Source organism: Arvicanthis niloticus, chromosome 14 (genome assembly GCF_011762505.2).
Source record: "Arvicanthis niloticus isolate mArvNil1 chromosome 14, mArvNil1.pat.X, whole genome shotgun sequence".
NCBI classification, from domain to species: Eukaryota; Metazoa; Chordata; class Mammalia; order Rodentia; family Muridae; genus Arvicanthis; species Arvicanthis niloticus.
Window position 1 is genome coordinate 72,736,723 of NC_047671.1, and position 18,242 is coordinate 72,754,964.

At 42.3% G+C, this 18,242-nt stretch overlaps 1 protein-coding gene across 7 annotated transcripts in view; it reads left to right on the plus strand.

The window, feature by feature from the left end:
- The window catches only part of Osbpl1a (oxysterol binding protein like 1A), a 181,147-nt gene that overhangs the window by 96,255 nt on the left and 66,650 nt on the right, over window positions 1-18,242 (plus strand). For 6 of the 7 annotated variants that reach the window (XM_076912969.1, XM_034517766.2, XM_076912970.1 and 3 more), the window contains one exon: window positions 6,696-6,858. The exons of the other annotated variant lie outside the window; for it this stretch is intronic. In XM_076912969.1, the coding sequence (XP_076769084.1) occupies window positions 6,696-6,858 (163 nt within the window). The remainder of the gene's footprint in view (window positions 1-6,695; window positions 6,859-18,242) is intronic. 7 annotated transcript variants of the gene reach the window in all.

Below are 18,242 nucleotides of genomic sequence, written 5' to 3' on the forward strand. Positions count from 1 at the left end.
TTTGATTTGATTTTCAAGATGCCATTTTTTAAGTTATTTTAACAAAATAAGTTTCAAATATTCTTCATTTACCTGGTTTGTGTAGCATGTAGTTTCTACTATTCTGTTTTAAGCTCCAGGCGGACCATGCTACTAGTTTGGTTCCCATGGATCTAGTTTGTTTCATGGATCCCATGAAAGACACACACATACACATTAGCTTACTTTTAATATGCTTTTTAGCTCAATGGCCAGGCACTTCTAAGCTTCTTGCAGCTAATATGCCCTTAACCTTCATTCCCAGCTCAATACTTCTAATTCTTCCCTCAATTTAGTTGCCCTGTTACTTTCTCCTTGCTCGGCACCCTAAATCTGCCCTCAGCTTAGTTGCGTTTCTAATCTCTTGCCTGCTACCCCAGGCCCAGTCGGGAAGCAGCCAATGGCTACTCCACTGGAGATCTCACATGGCTGGTGGCTCTCTTTCCCTTTGAACCATGATGAATCTTTTTCTTCCTCCTGTGTCTCCTATCCTGCCTTCGGGAACCTGGAATCCTATCTCTTCTGCCCAGCCACTGGGAACAGAACCTTCAGTGTTCACAAGCAGATTCCCAATCAAAGCATCAGAACCACCCCATACATCTCACCTTTTCTATCCAATTTAAAAAACAAAAACAAACTCTTCTCTCAGACATAAATTGAACAAAACTATAACAATCATGTAAATTACATCGTATGATATACAATTAACATCCAGTCCATATTTGTCAATTAGAAATATCTTTTTTTTTCTTTCTTTTTTTTTTTTTTGGTTTTTCAAGACAGGGTTTCTCTGTGTAGCCTTGGCTGTCGTAAAACTCACTCTGTAGACCAGGCTGGCCTCAAACTCAGAAATCCGCCTGCCTCTGCCTCCCAAGTGCTGGGATTAAAGGCGTGCGCCACCACTGCCCGGCCATATTTGTCAATTAGATAAAGTACTCTACCATCATTCCTAACTTAAAGAGTTATAATTCTATCCCTGAATTATGTTTAGATTTTAGCCTGTAACACCATCTGAAAACCATGTCTTCCACTCTATAACCTCTCTCTCAATGCTAAACAACTTGAGTTTGATTATGAGACTATAACTATTCTTTAACCCTATCAGAAATCTGAGAATGAAGTATTGCCTGAGCATATAGAAAGCACCAAACATAGCTTCCAAAATGTAAACAATTACAGAGATAGCTGATTATCTGAACAGCCCCTAATTTCTTACAATGTTGGGCAGACCTTTTGTGAAGCAGGAACTAAGAAGGACTAGCTTACTCTGTCTTGGCAGAGCGCACTAGTCAACTATCCCATCTCTTATCCTTTTTGGACAGTATATTATCTGTAGATGATATAAGCAATATCTGTCAAGTGGTTACCTTGTCACAATAAGCAACCTCCACTGGAGGTAAAGAAGGATTTTTTTTTTTCCCCTTTAGATTTTATTATCACCTCACCTCCACCCCCACCCCAATTTATATACTAGGTATCTTTTTAAAGTAACACTGTTTTTCACTTTTTATAAATCCCTTTATTCAGCTGTTTCAAAGTATCAGCTTTCCTGTTGCTTTTTGGTCCTGGATAAAAGATATTTTTCCCCAGCTCTGCCCTGATGTACATGTCTGAGTATATCCTTGAATGTGATTGTGTAACAAGCTCTGCAAAGGTCTGTCTTTGAGTGTGTCAGTCAGCAACTGGGTCAGTCATGCCTTCTGTCCGGTGCTGGAGCCTGGGGTCAGAAAGGCATTGGGATTATTTTGGACTGGAGCTCTTTTGTCTTGGTTTGAGCACAGCTTAGAAGGTAATGAGGACTATGAGGAAAGAATATCTTAGTGGTGCCAAGAGCCATCTCATTCTGAACTTCTAGACATATTTCCTTCATGCTGTCAAGGGATAGAAGTTTCTGTATGTCATATGCTGGGACCAGTGTTGGTTGATCTCTATGTCTGTTTCCTGGGGTGTGTGTGTGTGTGTGTGTGTGTGTGTCTCCTCCCTATGCAAGAAGACAACAGAAGCAATTAGAAAGCAACTTGAAGTTCAGTGTATCTACCTATCTGAATCTGTGCCTATCCATTCTTTTCTCCTGAGGGAGGGTGACCTGCCTGGTCCCTTAGTGAAGACCAAGTATACTCATGGCTTAGGTCTCAAGAATATTATTCTAGCAATCCTCTCTGCTGATTCCCACCTCATTAATGACTACAAAACACAGACTGGGCTTCGTTTTCATCTCATTTGTGTTCTTCTGTCTACAGCTTTAATGATCTTATCTAGTCTAGAATTTAAAATACAACCCTCGAGATATAACCCCCTTCTCCTGTAAGCACCAAGTTTAATCTGCTTATCTACTTCTGTGTTTGACTGTCTCATAGCACTGTACATTCACCATGTGTGAGACTGAGCTCCCCCTGGCTTGCCCTCCCAGTCCACCCTGTTCCAGGTAATTGCAACTCTGTCTGTGTTTCTTCTTCCTTACTCTGAGATCACAGTCTGTCAGCTGATTGTTTAGCCCCTCCTTCAGAATCTCTCCAGAGTCTGAGTGCTCAACACTTCCACTGCGCGTACCCTGTCTTTTTCCCCCCATTTTAATTGACCTCCCCACAGTCTCCTTTTAAGCAAGAGATACATTCATTTCATTTGAAAAAGTATTGCACGATAGCAAAGAAAAAAGTACGAGAGTGACATTTTTAGAACTCATTGTACAAAGATGCTTAGCAAGTCCTAAAACAAAGCAGCTGTGTGCTGGATACCATCACAGGGATGTATCCCCATATCTCATCTTTCATCATGCCTCACTCGGATCAAAGGAGCCCGAGACTGCAGGGGAGAAATCGGCTGTGGATTTAGAACAATTTGTATTCATGTGAGCATTCCATTTCTTATCTTAGTTTGTGTTTCAGTTGTGGTAACTGTGTGCCCACAGTTCTGGGGTTGAAAAAGCCTTATGCATATGACACTGTCATCTGTGGAGTTCATGGCATAGTAGTATCACATAGCTCTTTGCCAGCTCATGTCTCTCCTCTTACATAGTCTGTTGTAGAAAATATTTCATCTCAATCCAGGGCTTCTACCTCACCTTTGACATTCGGTTCCCGGATAAAAGACATATAACCTTTACATTTACAATAATCAGCACTAGAGCTGTTCAGATATCTACCCTCTGTGCTATTAGAATCTATTTCTCCATCAGTAATCCCATTTTATAATTTCTCATGTTCCATCTGGGCAGCTCTTAACTCCAATTGGCTAACCCTCATGGCTATGTGTTCATGATTCACTTACCCCATGGTGACTTCCTCCTCTCTCCACCTTCTTCACAAACTCTTTGTGCTCCTCTTCAAACCCCAAGCCTAGGAACCCCAAACCCCACTTACGTCTCTTCTGCCCAGCTATTGTGTGTCGATGCCTTTGCTTAACTAATGGTTTTAAATTAAAGAGCAAGGTCACATTGTACTTGTAGATTCTCTCCTCCCTGGGAGCATCCAGGCTGGGGTGGGGGAACAGTATTTAGCGTTACAATATGGCAAAAGACCAAACCTGAACAGTAGTCACTAATGCTGTGAATCCCCACCACCCTGAACAGATCTCCTCTCATTCTAATTATGTCTTAAAGGCTCCACTTTCATATTCTATTGACATATGGAATCTTTGAGGATTACATTTTTAGTGTAGGAGGTGGGGAGGCTTCCAAGCCTGCATCCTGCTTCACAAGGACAGTGTAGTAGACATGTAGGCAGGAGGGCTCACATCATCTGAGTGAGTACCTTGCTTCTTAGTCACCACCTCTGTGGAGTAGAAGCAGGGAGTATCCTAAATCTCATATCCTCAGAAACTTTGAGTGCTGTTGGTCCTATAACCACAGCAATGTGTCAAAATAGCTTCTTCATAGAAGGTAGGTAAGATAGGTTTCAGTCTCTGCTACATTCTTTGTTAGTATAGCTGTATGTGTAGTAACTGAAGAGACCAGAGTGTGGTTAGAATTTCCCATCTTATAATCAGGTCATTGTACCTGATGTTCTGTGAATACTAGTCATCAGTCTCTAATCATTAGATGTCTTTGTAAAATGATTTATTATCTCTGCCTCACCCCCTGTGGAACACAGGCAAATATCAGGGTGCTTTCTAGAAAAAAAAAAAGAGTAGATAAAAATATGTATGTATGCTAGCACATGCTGTTTGTAAAACTGGATTGCTTTGCTGGCATGTGTTCACGTGGGAAACATTTACTGAGGAGTTCACCTAGCAGAAAATAGATAAAGTAGAAGTGGTTTGAGGAGATGGACTCTTGAGAAGGTTCAACATTGTGTTGTTCACATGTTTTTTGTTAGGTAGATAGTAATACTGTCCGGCTTTCTAATAACTTTAAATTGTATGTTCACTTGATATATGTTGACTTTTGTTTACAAATCATAGTCTAAAGTTTTCTAATTTAATTATAAACATATGTTGGGGTCTACTAGTTCTGTGAAGAAAAGTCTGGTTCCTTTAATAATAGGATAGTTACAATAGCTTGAATGTTTAGAAGGTGGAGTTATATGAAGGTGCTATTTTTGTTACAGCATGGAGTCTTAGCTAGCAAATAAAAATTCAGGAAGACAGTTTAGAAGGTGACCTTTTTATAAAACCACACCCACAGTCTCCTCATTGGTAGCGTTACACTGAGCTGGAGTCCCTCTGCCCCACGGAGCAGGTGTTACTTTGGCCATTTAGCTCACAGGTGCTTCCTTAAGGGAGAAAGCTTCCTGGTGCAGCTCCTGTTCTTAGAGCTTCTTTCTCATGTGCATCCCTTACTCAAGGGTAGAGCGCCTTTTTGCAGTTTTTAGGTAAGACTTGTTTGAGTGAGGGAAACTCCTAAGAGCACTCTCAGATCAACTGAAAGTTTAACAAGTTCAGACACAGAAGGGTAGCACGTTTTCGCCACAGCTTTCCAGCCCACTCATGCTTGACTAACAGCGAGGTCAGATGTAGGTGTGGCAGAAAGAAGTGATGCTTATTTTAGGTAAATAAAGGCTTATTTGTGGTATGAACAAGATTTTCTAGAGAAGATTGGATGTTTGAGATGTTGATCAGTTTTGACACCTGACTAAATTCCTCATAAATTTAGCATTCAAATGTAGGTATTTGTTAAACAGAAGGAATTATTCTTCTGTTGTTACATTTAAAGGTACATAGCATTCTCCTCTTTGGAGACACTATTTTCATTATGAGATATTCTAATCAGAACATAAACATAACAAGTGTTTTTGAGTTTTGTGTTGCTTAGGATTACTTATTTATATTGCTATTTTATTTCATTATCACAGATCTAATAATTATAATCTCACTGCTCTAATGATAAACACTCAAGTGCCTGAGGACTGGAGCTGTTCCAAAAGTGAAAAAGCTTTAACCCTATTTGTCTGGTCAAGTGAACCTTGAAGCTAAAATGTATTTGAGTTGTTCTCACAATTCTTACTAGAGCCTGATGTGCAACTATGAGGACCTCACACAAGGGGTCCTAGCTTCAGACAGGGGAATACTTTCTCCTCCTCTTCCTCCTCTTCCTCCTCTTCCTCCTCCTGGTGTTAGAGAGGAGCACTAGAGAAATGTCAGGAAGTGATGGGGTTAGGACGAGGAGAGGAATGGAAGCAAGGAGCATTGTGCAAGAGTCCCCAACTCACAGATCTAGACATTTGAGGTTGGCCTGAGAGAACTTGGAGGCAGCTCCTGGGTTTGGGCCTACCTCTGTGGTCTACTTCAAGGGAGGAGAAAAGGAAAGCAGACTCTTGTGATACCCAGCACTACCAACAGGACTCTGCTCTCTAAAACACCAATTTTTATAGTCTAGACTCCCTCCAAATTCTCCATTCTCGTGCCCTATCCTCCCCAATCCTGGGATTGCAGGCCTGCACCACCACAATTAGCTTTAAAATGAACATTTTATGTTTAAGATTGCAGTGGACAAATAGATTCTGCTGCTAAATTGAAAATACAAGTTTAAAGGCCATTGTGCTAAACACTGCTTAGATTATAATGGAAACCAGTAAGAGGTAGAAATTACTGAAAGCTTGTCTGAGGATACATGGCAGCTCCTGCAGGCAGCCTCTCTGGCTCCGGAGTGAGGTACTGAGTAAGACAGAAGGCCAGCAGTAATTTTGGAGTTCTTGATGCAGTATTAGATAAAACTTGGGACCAAACTCAGTGCATCCTGTCTTGTGAGGTTTAGAGGGCTTTAGTGCTGCACAGGGTCATACACTCTTGAATTGTATGCAAAGGACAGTACCATTTCAAAGGCCAAAAGGTCTGAGCATGCTCCACCTTTCCCAGAACCTTTATATGTATATGTGTGTGTGTGTGTGTGTGTGTGTGTGTGTGTGTGTATTTCATGATTAGTGTTGAGGAAGAAATATTTTTTAATGTAATTTCCAAATTGACTAATGACTTTTTCTTTTACTAGGATCCTAATAATTTGAGCTGATTTTGTTTAGTAGTTAGCAATCTATTTTCATTAGCTAAGCTGTGTGAGAAAAGGTCCTTTGGGAAGAACAAAATTAGCTTAGTAATTTTGCTCCTTCATCTGTACGTGTGTGTAACTCAACTACTTTCATTTCTGATGTTGCAGTGGAGGTAGATCAAAAGCAAATAATTTTCACATCCTGAGAAAGTCTGTATTTTCTGCCACTCTGAACTCTTGTGTATCTGCATTCTTCTAGGTGAGGAATTTTAAATTGGAACAGGAGCAAGAAAAAAACAAAATTTTGTCAGAAGCACTGGAGACCTTAGCTACTGAGCATCATGAACTAGAGCGGTCCCTGGTTGAAGGATCTCCGCCTGCCAGCATCCTTAGTGAGGACGAGTTCTATGATGCACTGTCAGGTAACCAGAGCCATCTCATCTGTGTTATTAGAAGGGTATAGCCTTCTAAGTGTGGCTGTCACCTAGAATTTCCCAGAATAAACATGAAGAGGTTTATCAGTGCAGCTCCCCTAACTACTGTGCAGCATGTGCATCTGTGTGTATGTGTGCATCTGTGTGTATGTGTGCATCTATGTGCATGTGTGCATCTGTGTAGATGTGTCATCTGTGTAGATGTGTCATCTGTGTAGATACATGCATCTGTGTGTATGTGTGCATCTGTGTGTATGTGTGCATCTGTGTAGATGTGTCATCTGTGTAGATATGTGCATCTGTATGTATGTGTGCATCTGTATGTATGTGTGCATCTGTGTAGATGTGTCATCTGTGTAGATATGTGCATCTGTATGTATGTGTGCATCTGTATGTATGTGTGCATCTGTGTAGATGTGTCATCTGTGTAGATATGTGCATCTGTATGTATGTGTGCATCTGTGTGTATGTGTACATCTGTATGTATGTGTGCATCTGTGTGTATGTGTGCATCTATGTGCATGTGTGCATCTGTGTAGATACATGCATCTGTGTGTATGTGTGCATCTGTGTGTATGTGTGCATCTGTGTGTATGTGTGCATCTGTGTGTATGTGTGCATCTGTGTAGATGTGTGCATCTGTGTGTATGTGTGCATCTGTGTGTATGTGTGCATCTGTGTGTATGTGTGCATCTGTGTGTATGTGTGCATCTGTGTGTATGTGTGCATCTGTGTAGATGTGTGCATCTGTGTGTATGTGTGCATCTGTGTAGATGTGTGCATCTGTGTGTATGTGTGCATCTGTGTGTATGTGTGCATCTGTGTGTATGTGTGCATCTGTGTGTATGTGTGCATCTGTGTGTATGTGTGCATCTGTGTGTATGTGTGCATCTGTGTGTATGTGTGCATCTGTGTAGATGTGTGTATCTGTATGATCTGTGTGTATGTGTGCATCTGTGTGTATGTGTGCATCTGTGTGTATGTGCCTCTGTGTGTATATGTGTATGTGCACAGATACTCATTTGAGTACAGGCGTGTGTGTGTGTGTGTGTGTGTGTGTGTGTGTGTGTGTCTTAAGACAAGAATCTGAAGTTTGGTGACAAGCTCAGCATTGAGCAGGTAAGATGGCTCTCACTGGTGAAGTCATTCACTGCCAAGCAAGAACCAGCTCTCAGAAGCTGTCCCCTGCTCACACAACATGCTATGACATGTGTGTGCCCCACCAAATAAATAAAAACATTTTTAACCCAAAGCAAGTTGTTACTTCAAATAAATCAAAATGGACTCTGCCTATTTTGAAAGCACACAATATGCTAGAATTGGAATACTTTCAAAGTTGTGCACGTTTCCTTTGTTCCTTTTCTGTGACTGTCTACTGACCACTCTGTGCTGCCAGCTCTTGATACATGCTCTAAGGAAACAGAAAAAGACAGTGGGTTCTGTCTTGAAAAAAGGCCTTTAGAGTTCAGTGTGCTAGAGACAAAGTAGATAGAGGGCCAGAGTGCAGTTGGGGCAGAAGAAAGGAAGTTCTTAACTTTGCCCCAGAAACTATGCACAAGGACAGCATAGTGAATGTCCTGGGAGCATGGACGCCAGTGCCTCCAGCCCTGAGACTGGTACTGAGCGTTACTTAGCATGGACAGAGGAGAGATTAGGTTGGGGTAGTTGTGGACAGGGTGGAGAAGGTAGGGCTGCTAAACAGTTTGGATTTTGTGTGTATGTGGGGTATTGTCTCACTTTAAGAGCCAGGCTGTACTTGAACTCATGATCTTGCCTTCATCTCCTAGGTGCTAGAATCACAGGCATGCACCACCATACTTAACTGAGTTTTGATCTTAGAAATTAACATGAGAAGTTTTAAGATACATGTGAATGGGGAAGGGGAAGATTCCAGAGAGCAAGGTAACTAGAGATCAGTGAGGTTGCGACAGTATTTTATGGAAGGAAGTGAAAGAGAAGAAGCATGGTGAGAGATGGCAGAAATGAGAACAAGAGGTTAGGCCAAGAAAGCTGAGGCAGTAGGTGGTTGCACGGGGCAGGAAGAGAATATCAGAAGGGTGGAGATTCAGGATCAGATCATTTCTAGTAGAAGTAGAAGAATTAAATCAGGGGAACATACACTGCAATAGCCAGATTTGGAGATAATCAGGACTATAGTGATGGTGACAGTGTCAGTTAACAGTGGGATGTGTGAAAGAGTGATGCATGCTGGGAAGAGAGAAGATGTAGGGCTTGAATACAGAATGAACGACAAGGGTGAAGGCGCTTACTGAGATGGGAGGGAGCGAGGCAGTGTAAGAACATGTGAGATGGCTGACATGTATTGAACTCAACTCTGTCCTCTGCCCGTTGATGTTAACTTATGTATTCTGTGCACGACTTCCTAAAAGAAAGTCAGTAGAAGATGGTGGCAATGGTGCACACCTTTAGTCCCAGCCGTTGGGGAGTAGAGGGAGGTGGATCTACAGAGCAAGTTCCAGGATAGCTAAGGCTACACAGAGAAGTTCTGTCTTGAAAAACCCAAAGCAGAAATAGAAAAAGAAAAAGGAAAAAAGTCAGTAGATGGACCATAATCTGATTCTTTCAATGAGAAATGCCCCAGAGGCTCACACTTTCACACTGAATCCCTGCTGCTGGCCCTGTTTGAGGATGCTATGGAATCTTTACGTGTGTAGCCTGGCGGGAGGAAGCATGTCAGTGGGGTGGGCCTTTAGAACACATAGCAGCCTCCCCCCACTTCTGGTTCACTTTCTCTGCTTCATAGTTGATGTTGGAGATGTAATGTCTCAGCTTCTGGCTCTGGCTGCCTACTGCTATGCTCCCCACCATTATAAGCTCCAAAATAGTCTTTCTTCCTTAAGTTGCATTTGGTCATGGAATTTTATCATAGCAACATTATATGTAAATATATACTGAACATCTCACTGGTTCTTCTTCAGAGGCTAGTTTTTAAAGATTTATTTTCAGTTTAAATTATATGTGGGCACATATGACTATGTAGTTATGTTCATGTGTGTGGACCTACCCTTGGAGAGCAGAGGTGTTGGAATCCCTGAACTGGATTACAGACAGTTGTGAGCTGCCTAACATTGGTGCTGGGAGCCAAACTTGAGTCCCCTGGAAGAGCGGTATATGCCCTTGACCTCTGAGCCCTCTCTCCAGTCCTTCAAGAGGTTAACAGCTTGATACCCTCTCTTCCATGCCTTCTTTCAAGCAATCCCAAGTCCAGAGACTCATACATATACAATGCATACCCAAGTGTCTTAGGTTTTTCTTGCTGTGAAGAGACACCATAACCACAGTAACTCTTATAAAGGAAAACATTTAATTAGGACTGGCTTACAGTTCAGAGGTTGAGTCCAGCATCATCATGGCAGGAAGCATAGTGGCGTGCAGTAGGCAGCAGGAAAAGATTACCATACTGGGCATGGGTTGAACATCTGCCACCTCAAAGCCTACCCCCTACCAATTACTCCAACAAGGCCACTCTTCCTAATAGTGCCATTCCCTATGGTGCTATGAGTCCATTTTCATCCAAGCCAGGTATGCACTGGGACTTGAAGAAAAGTCATCGCAGTAGCTATGTGATTATTCTAGATGAGCTTTTCACTTTATCTTTGGACTCTATGAGTATTGTAGCTCCAGCTCAATCTTTTTATGTGCGTGTAGACCAATTTCTTAACCATTCTCTTCTTGAGAGGCATTCAGCAGCTTCTCCCATGTCTCCGCTTCTGGGTATGTCACAGCAGTCATCTCTGGAAGGAGGAGATAAAAAATAGCTGCGACCCCTCTGTCCACATTCCCAAATGTTCTTCTTGCTCACGTGGGATTGTGGTACCTCTGCTCTGTGGATTGCTGCACTGAGCGGGCTCCAGAGGCTGAATCCTAGTGTCTAAGGTCACATTCTCTGCTGTCTGCAGCAAAGGAAGGCAGGCACAATGCCAAGCCATGAATAGTTACACAGAGTTTGTTATGTTTGTTTAAACACAGTGGTTCATCTGTGTCTTCTGTACTATTTCTTACTTCATTTAGTGAATCATGGAACAATGTAAAAGATGCACTGAAATGAATAGTCTGATAACCTCTGTCCAAGTCCTGGCCTGCTGTTGACCTGGCTGCATAGTTCATGGAGATCATAACAGTTCTTGCTGAGAAATGATCTCACTTTCACAGTATAGTGTCTACTCACTGGCTTTTCTTCACACTTCCTCCTTTACTTCTGTTATGAGAGGAGAAACTTGACCCTTAAATAAGGCTAGCCCTTGTCTGTCCTGCTGCCCTGTGCCTTCCTAAGGAGACTTAGTTATTATTCACTTGTTTAAATGCCATGTAACTTAAAATGCTAACTTAGAATGAAATTAAAATTAACTTAAAATGAAATTAGATTGAAAGAGTAGAGATTAATTCTCTCACAGTTCCAGCACTAAGAAGTCCTAAAGTCAAAGAACATCTAGGCTGTAGGATAGAATCTGGTTTCTTGCTCTAATGACCCACCTGCATTCCTTGGCTCCAGGCCTATCCTCTATGTTCAGAGCCTAAGCAGATCAACTGCAGCCTCTGACTCTGGCCATCCCTTCCTCTTTCCTGCTTAAGAAGCCCTGTGATGACATTGGGCTCACCCAAAGAATCTTGGACATTTTCCTCATCCCTGGATTTAGCTTAAATCTGCAGAATATCTACTAGGCAAGTAAGCATAATCATGGATTCATTCCCTGCTCGCCTTCAAATTCATGGTCTCTGTCTGTCTGTCTCTCTCTCTCTCTCTCTCTCTCTCTCTCTCTCTCTCTCTCTCTCTCTCTCTCTCTCTCTCTGTGTGTGTGTGTGTGTGTGTGTGTGTGTGTGTGTCTCAAGAACTGGGAGAGGTTTTAAACGAGATGAACTCTCAGCTCCTTCTCCAGTACCATGTCTGCCTGCATGTGGCCATACCTCCTGCCACTACAATAATGAACTTAACCTCTGAAAAACGTAAGCTACACCAATTAAATGTTCTTCTTTATAAGAGTTTCCATGGTCATGGTGTCTCTTCACAGCAATAGAAACCCAAACTTAGACAGGATATAATGACAAAGTTTATAGATTGCTGTTAGGGATTATGCTGGTTTGGTAAATTAGTGGCTTTAGATTTTCCTTTAGTAACTATGACTTCCTGAGCAATGAGCCGTTAGCTAGGCTTCAGGACCAGGCATGCCTGCCTTTTGTTGAATGGGTCTTATCCAATTGGTATGGGTGCCACTATGGCAGTCATGGAGTTACTGTGCCATGCAGGTCATTGATGTGCTTCATAGGCATCATAGTGGTTAGGGCTATTGGTTGCCTCCGTCCTTTGGAAGCTTTTATGATACCTTCTACTACACCAGTGGGGATGTTCAGGTCAGTTCCAGCTCAGCAGTCTCTGGGCCCTCTTTTGGAAGTACATGGTGTCTTCAGCAATGGGGACTTTATCTTCCAACTCTAGGGGTTAGCCAAGGGCATTAGCAATAGGCTCTATATTTTGGGAGTCTCTTGGACAGACCTGGCCAACAATGCAAACAACAACTTAGCATGTCTGGTTTTAGGATTTTAGTAGATGACCTTTGGATCTTATACAGAGCACTGTCAGCCCAGATGAAAAGTTTATTAAAATTATATATTCACATGCACATGTATACACTGAGGTTTGTTTTATATAGAGAGAGAACTTGTGTCTCTTCCAGGTATCCTTGTTACTTTAACCACCCATCTTCTTTCTCTGTATTTGCTTCCCTCCTCCTTTCCTAAAGACCCTTTTCCATTTCCCCAGCAGATCATGTGATTCCAGATATCCCCCTTATCCTTCTACCTTTTCTCAGTTTGTCTCCCTTCTCCTCCCCAAATCTCCCTTCCCCATTTCTCTGATCAGATCAGATCACTTCTCCTCAACTATCCCCTCTCTGTTGATACCAACACCCCATCCTGGCAGTGGCTCTGGTTTAATTTCCCGGTTTCTGTAGTTACTACAGGTTGTATATTTACACCAAAGATTTGGAGCCAGGAACCTTCAATAAAAGAGAATACAGAGCATTTATCTTTTGGGGCCTGGGTTTCCTTCCTCACTCATGACCTCTCCTAGTTCTATCCAGTCACCTGAAGAGGTCATCGTCTCATTTTCTTTGAATCTGTATAGGGTTCCACAGTGGAGATGTACCACATTTTCATTGTTTGTTTGTCGGCTATAGGACACATAGGGTGTTTCCATTTCCAGCTACTGTGGATAGAGAAGCAGTGAGCTTGGCTGACAGACACCCCCTCTACAGCAGGATGTCGAGTCCGTGGGCATATGCCAGGGGCTGAGTTGGATGGGTAATATGGTAGATTTATTTTTAGTTTCTTGGGGAATTTTTCATGGTGATTTCCATTATGGCTACACTAGTTTGTAATCCAACAGCAAGCCAGCGAAAGTCCCCTTTCCCCACTGTCCCCGTCATTTGCTGTATCTTGTCCTATTTATGTTTGCTATTCTGACTGGAACCTTTCAGTGCTATTTTTATTTAAATTTTCCTATTTGCCAGTGGGTAACAAAAACAATTCTTTTGAGATATTTCTTAACCATTATTTTTCTTTTGTTGAGAACTTTCTATTGAGAGTTGCAGGCCCAGAATACAGATAGGTCATTTGTTTTATCTTGATTTTTGAGGCCAAGTCTTTCACTGAACTTGGAGCTGTACATTTCACCTGGGCTGGCTGGCCAGCAGGTCCTTAAGATCCACACACTCTGCCTCCTTATCCTTGGGGTCATACATGGATGCTGCACTCCTGACTTCTGTGTGGGTGCCTAGTTCCCATTTTTGTGTGGCAGGCACTTGACTCACTGAACAGCACTGCTAGCCTTTTAAAGATTGTAATAGTTTAAAAAGTTGTATTTTAGTAGCAAAAATAAAAAATAACACTTTAAAGTCTAGGATGTGGCTAACTTGTGTCACCTTTTTAAAAGAAAAGGATTCTTTGATTTGCCTGGATGGGATTTCACATGTTTTCCTGTTTCCCTTTATTGTGTTTTATGTGAGCATTTCCAGATACACGGGATCAATGGAAAGCTACTAACGTGGTGGGTAACACCCACTGTGGCACAGAGCCCATGGCAGCTTGTCATATTTCTTTGTTAGCCAGTGGGGTGTCTTGAGAAAATTACTTATCCAGTATGCTTAGTGACTATTTTACAAAGTTCACAAAGAGGTCAGATTTCTTTCTTACAATTTGATTAAATACTCCTGAGTTAAATTATTTAAAGGGAGAAAAATTAATGAGGTATCACTTTCCATGTTCACTGTGGTGTGTATATGTGTCTAATGAATGAAATAGCTATATCCAATAAAATCCCAACTGTAGTTCAGTGGACATTTTGTGGTGGAAAGGCCAAACATTCAGTGTATATTAAAGCAAAAAGATTTAACCAGAAGCTAAATGCTGGTTAGCTCTGTGGAAAAGGTTTATTCTGGCAGCAAATAAACTTCTGGGAATCAGTGGTTCTTCCTACCGCCTTCTACCTCAGTCTTTCTATTCTTTAAGCTGCTTTCATCTCTGCCGAGCTCACAAGGATCTTCCCAGCATTCCTCTTCTGCAGTGGCAGACACCTCCTTTTGAAGCAGTGTATTGCACAGTGCCTGACACTTTGGGGACATCTGTTTCCAGCTGAAGTGCTGAGCACAGCAGCATCACTATCTAAAAGCTTGCTGAGTTAGCCTTGCCAATATTTCTGTCTTTCTTACAAACATACTGAACATCAACAGTGAGCCCAAGGTTCTCAGCACTTGCTGGTTTCATGTATCTGTGCTCACTGGTTTGGATTCTGTGGTGGTAAAAGATGGGGGCTGACAGATGAGAGGAGAATGAGATGGCCCAGAAATGAACCCTGTGGTTAAGTAGTTGTCAGGCTGCACCATGAGACCTCAGGGTACAGGGAGGCAGCAGTAACGGCTTGGGAAGAAACCAAATTGTAGACTTTATGAGCTTATTATAGTCATCTTGTAAGGAATCATTTTCAAGCATGTAATGCTGTGTTTACTCTTTAGTGTTAGTGGAGAGATGCTTGTCCATGGCTGTTGTAGCTCAGGATGGTTCCTGCTGTGTTCACCCTCCTCTTAGAAGCATGCTGAGATCAGTCAGTTGCTCAGAAAGGCTTTCTTGTTATGCTTTCCTTTTACTACTTTGAGTGGAAATGACCATGAGCTGTACATAAAATCCAGTCATGTGGATTATGTCATGTAACAGAAGCATTTCTCAAATTTTTAGCAGTTAAAGTGCCAGGTATTGATAAAGCACATATTTTTTCAATCAATAAAAATTAAAACCAAAACCAAATCAGAGGATAGTAATGACTTCCTTTGTCATGTCACAGTTGTGGCCTGTATCACATAGTTACATTTGTTGGGGTCTACTGTTTGGCATGCTGTTAGGGTTAAAGGTGTTTACACAGAGCAGGGACAGGATTGGATTATGTTATTAATGTGGTTTACATAGATTAAATATCTTTAGTAAATATCTTTAGCAAAGGCTGGAAAGTGCACTGTGGGCATTTTAAGACACATGTGGTGGTTTGAATATGCTTGACTCCAAGATTGGCAGTATTGGGAGATGTGGCCTTGTTGGAGTAGTTGTGGCCATGTTGGAGGAAGTGCGTCACTGTCAAGGTGGGAAATGAGACCCTCCTCCTAACCACATGGGAGCTAGTCCTTCTCCTAGAGTCCTTCAGAAGAAGATAAAGAACTCTCAGCTCCTGCACCATGCCTGTCTGGACGATGCCATGCTTATGCCTTGATGATAATGGACTGAACCTCTGAACCTGTAAGCCAGCCTCATTAAATGTTGTCCTTATAAGAGTTGCCTTGGTCATAGTGTCCGCTCACAGCAGTAAAACCCTCACTAAGACAACACTGTTCACTGTTCTTCGGGTTCCATTCCCACATCTACAACTCTCTCCTGCAGCTTAACTTCTTGTTGTTGTTGTTGAAATGTCTTTTTTTTAATTGGATATTTTCTTTATTTACATTTTAAATGTTACCCCCCTTTCCCTGTTTCCCCTCTGCAAACCACCTATCTTATCCCCCTCCCTGCTTTTGTGAGGGTGTTCCCTTGCCTCCTCGACCTGGCATTTCCCTACACTGGGGCATCAAACCTTCACAGAACCAAGGGCCTCTCCTCTCAATGCCTGACAAGGCCATCCTCTGTTATACATGGAGCTGGAGCCATGGGTCACTTCATGAGTACTCTTTGGTTGGTGGTTTAGTCCCTGGGAGCTCTGGGGGTTCTGGTTGGTTCACATGAAGCTCAAGAAGAAGGAAGACCAAAGTGTGGATGCTTCAGTCCTTCTTAGAAGGGGGAACAAAACACTCACCGGAGGAAATACGGAAACAAAGAGTAGAGCAGAGACTGAAGGAAAGGCCATCCAGGGACTGCCCCACCTAGGAATCCATGCCATATACAGTCACCAAAACCAAACACTATTGCCAATGCCAAGGAGTGCATACTGACTGATACGAGTATCTCCTGAGAGGCTCTGCCAGAATCTGACAAATACAGAGGTGGATGCTTGTAGCCAACCATTGGACTGAGCACAGTGTCCCCAATAGAGGAGTTAGAGAAAGAACTGAAGGAGCTGAAGGAGTTTGCAACCCATAGGAAGAACAACAATATCAACCAACCAGACACCCCCAAATCTCCCAGGGACTTAACTTTTTTTTAGTGTATATGAGTACACTGTCACTGTCTTCAGACACATCAGAAGAGGGCATCGGTTCCCATTACTGATGGTTGTGAGCCACCATGTGGTTGCTGGGAATTGAACTCGGGACCTCTGGAAGAGCAGCAGCCAGTGCTCTTTACTGCTGAGCCATCTCTCCAGCCCCACAGCTTAACTTTTAATAGCTGTATATTTTTATGTGTCCCTCTTTGGTATCATTTCCATGTTCTCTGGCCTGCTGCTATTGGGTGACCTCAGCTACCTCTTTACACTTTATGTCTATTGCCCTGTGTACTTAATAAAGAACTAAATGCTGCCTTGTTCTTGCTTTTTATTTTTGATAACACTTACTTCTTAGCTCCCTGACACTGTGTTCCTTAAAGGTGCAGTGTCTGATGAGTCAGTTGATGCACAGCACCACAGACTCCATACCATAGGACGTGACCGTTACTAAGCCTCCTCTGTGGTGTATATGGTACTGCATTCTAGAGAGGATGTGACTGATAACCACATCCCTTCTGTAGTGTAAATGGTACAGCATTGGAGAGTGAGAGTAGTGGGGGTGTTCTCATTGTCTGTTGTGGTATTAAAAATTACCTATGTGCTTACTCAAACTGCATTTAGTGTAGGTATATGCTGATGAATGCAGTTTGTCATCTAAGCTTTGGATTGACTCTGGGTGGTTTTGTTTGTTTGTTTGTTCTCTTTGTTTGTTGAACTTCAGTGTTAACTACACAGTCCAGGTTCATCTTGAATTCACTATGTAGCTGATGGTAGACTGAAACCCACCCTTCTTCCTCAGTTTCTCAAGAGCTGGATTTAAAGGCAAGCACCATTGGGCCTACACAAACATTGTGTTTGTGTGTATGTGTGTGTGTCTGTCTGTCTGTCTGTCTGTCTCTCTCTCGTTTTCTATTAAATAAACATCTACATTAGAATTTATTGTGCATTTTATGCTTCTTAAGTATTGTGAGGATTTTGTTAGTCAAATATATTTTAAGTGTGTGGTATCTCAGATGCTTGGTTAGGTATAAACGTAGCCAGATAGGAAAAATTCAGTCTTTGGAATCAGTAGGCTTGTTGGCAGGCTAGGAGGAGAGTCTGTTGCGTAGGAGACAGTGACGTGTGTGATAAGGTATCTGGTCTTCCAGCCCTCTGCAACCTCACTCCCAAGTTCAGACCCAAGTTTGTCTCCTTTGTAATGTTCTCTGTAATCTCAGTTTTATAGTCCATAACAAGACTTTGTCTCCTTTCTTTTTGCCCTCCTTAAAACGCTGCCTGGACATTTCTTTGACTGCACCAAGGCACTTGCTCTATGACCCTCTTGCATCCTGTCTCCCTGCTTGGATTGTGTGGGCTATCACATAATCTGTTGCTGCATTCTCTCCCCAGATGGAGTCAGCTTGTTCAGCTCCAGGCCATGCCTCCTCTCCGGTGTCAGTCTCCAGCAACAACTTGTTAGCCCTTGCCAGCAGTTCTTAATTTTACGTCTATGGCTGTCCTTCCATCCATTTTTGCTACCTGCCAAATCTATTATCCAATGAAGACATTGCCTATGTCACTGGGAAACTGTCTAGTTTCCACTAACAGAGCCAGCACCTCATAGGCATGTGCACCCCGTGCCTTCTTGTATGCCTTTGTATTCTTTTTCTTTTGTATTCTATAGATGTAGATAATA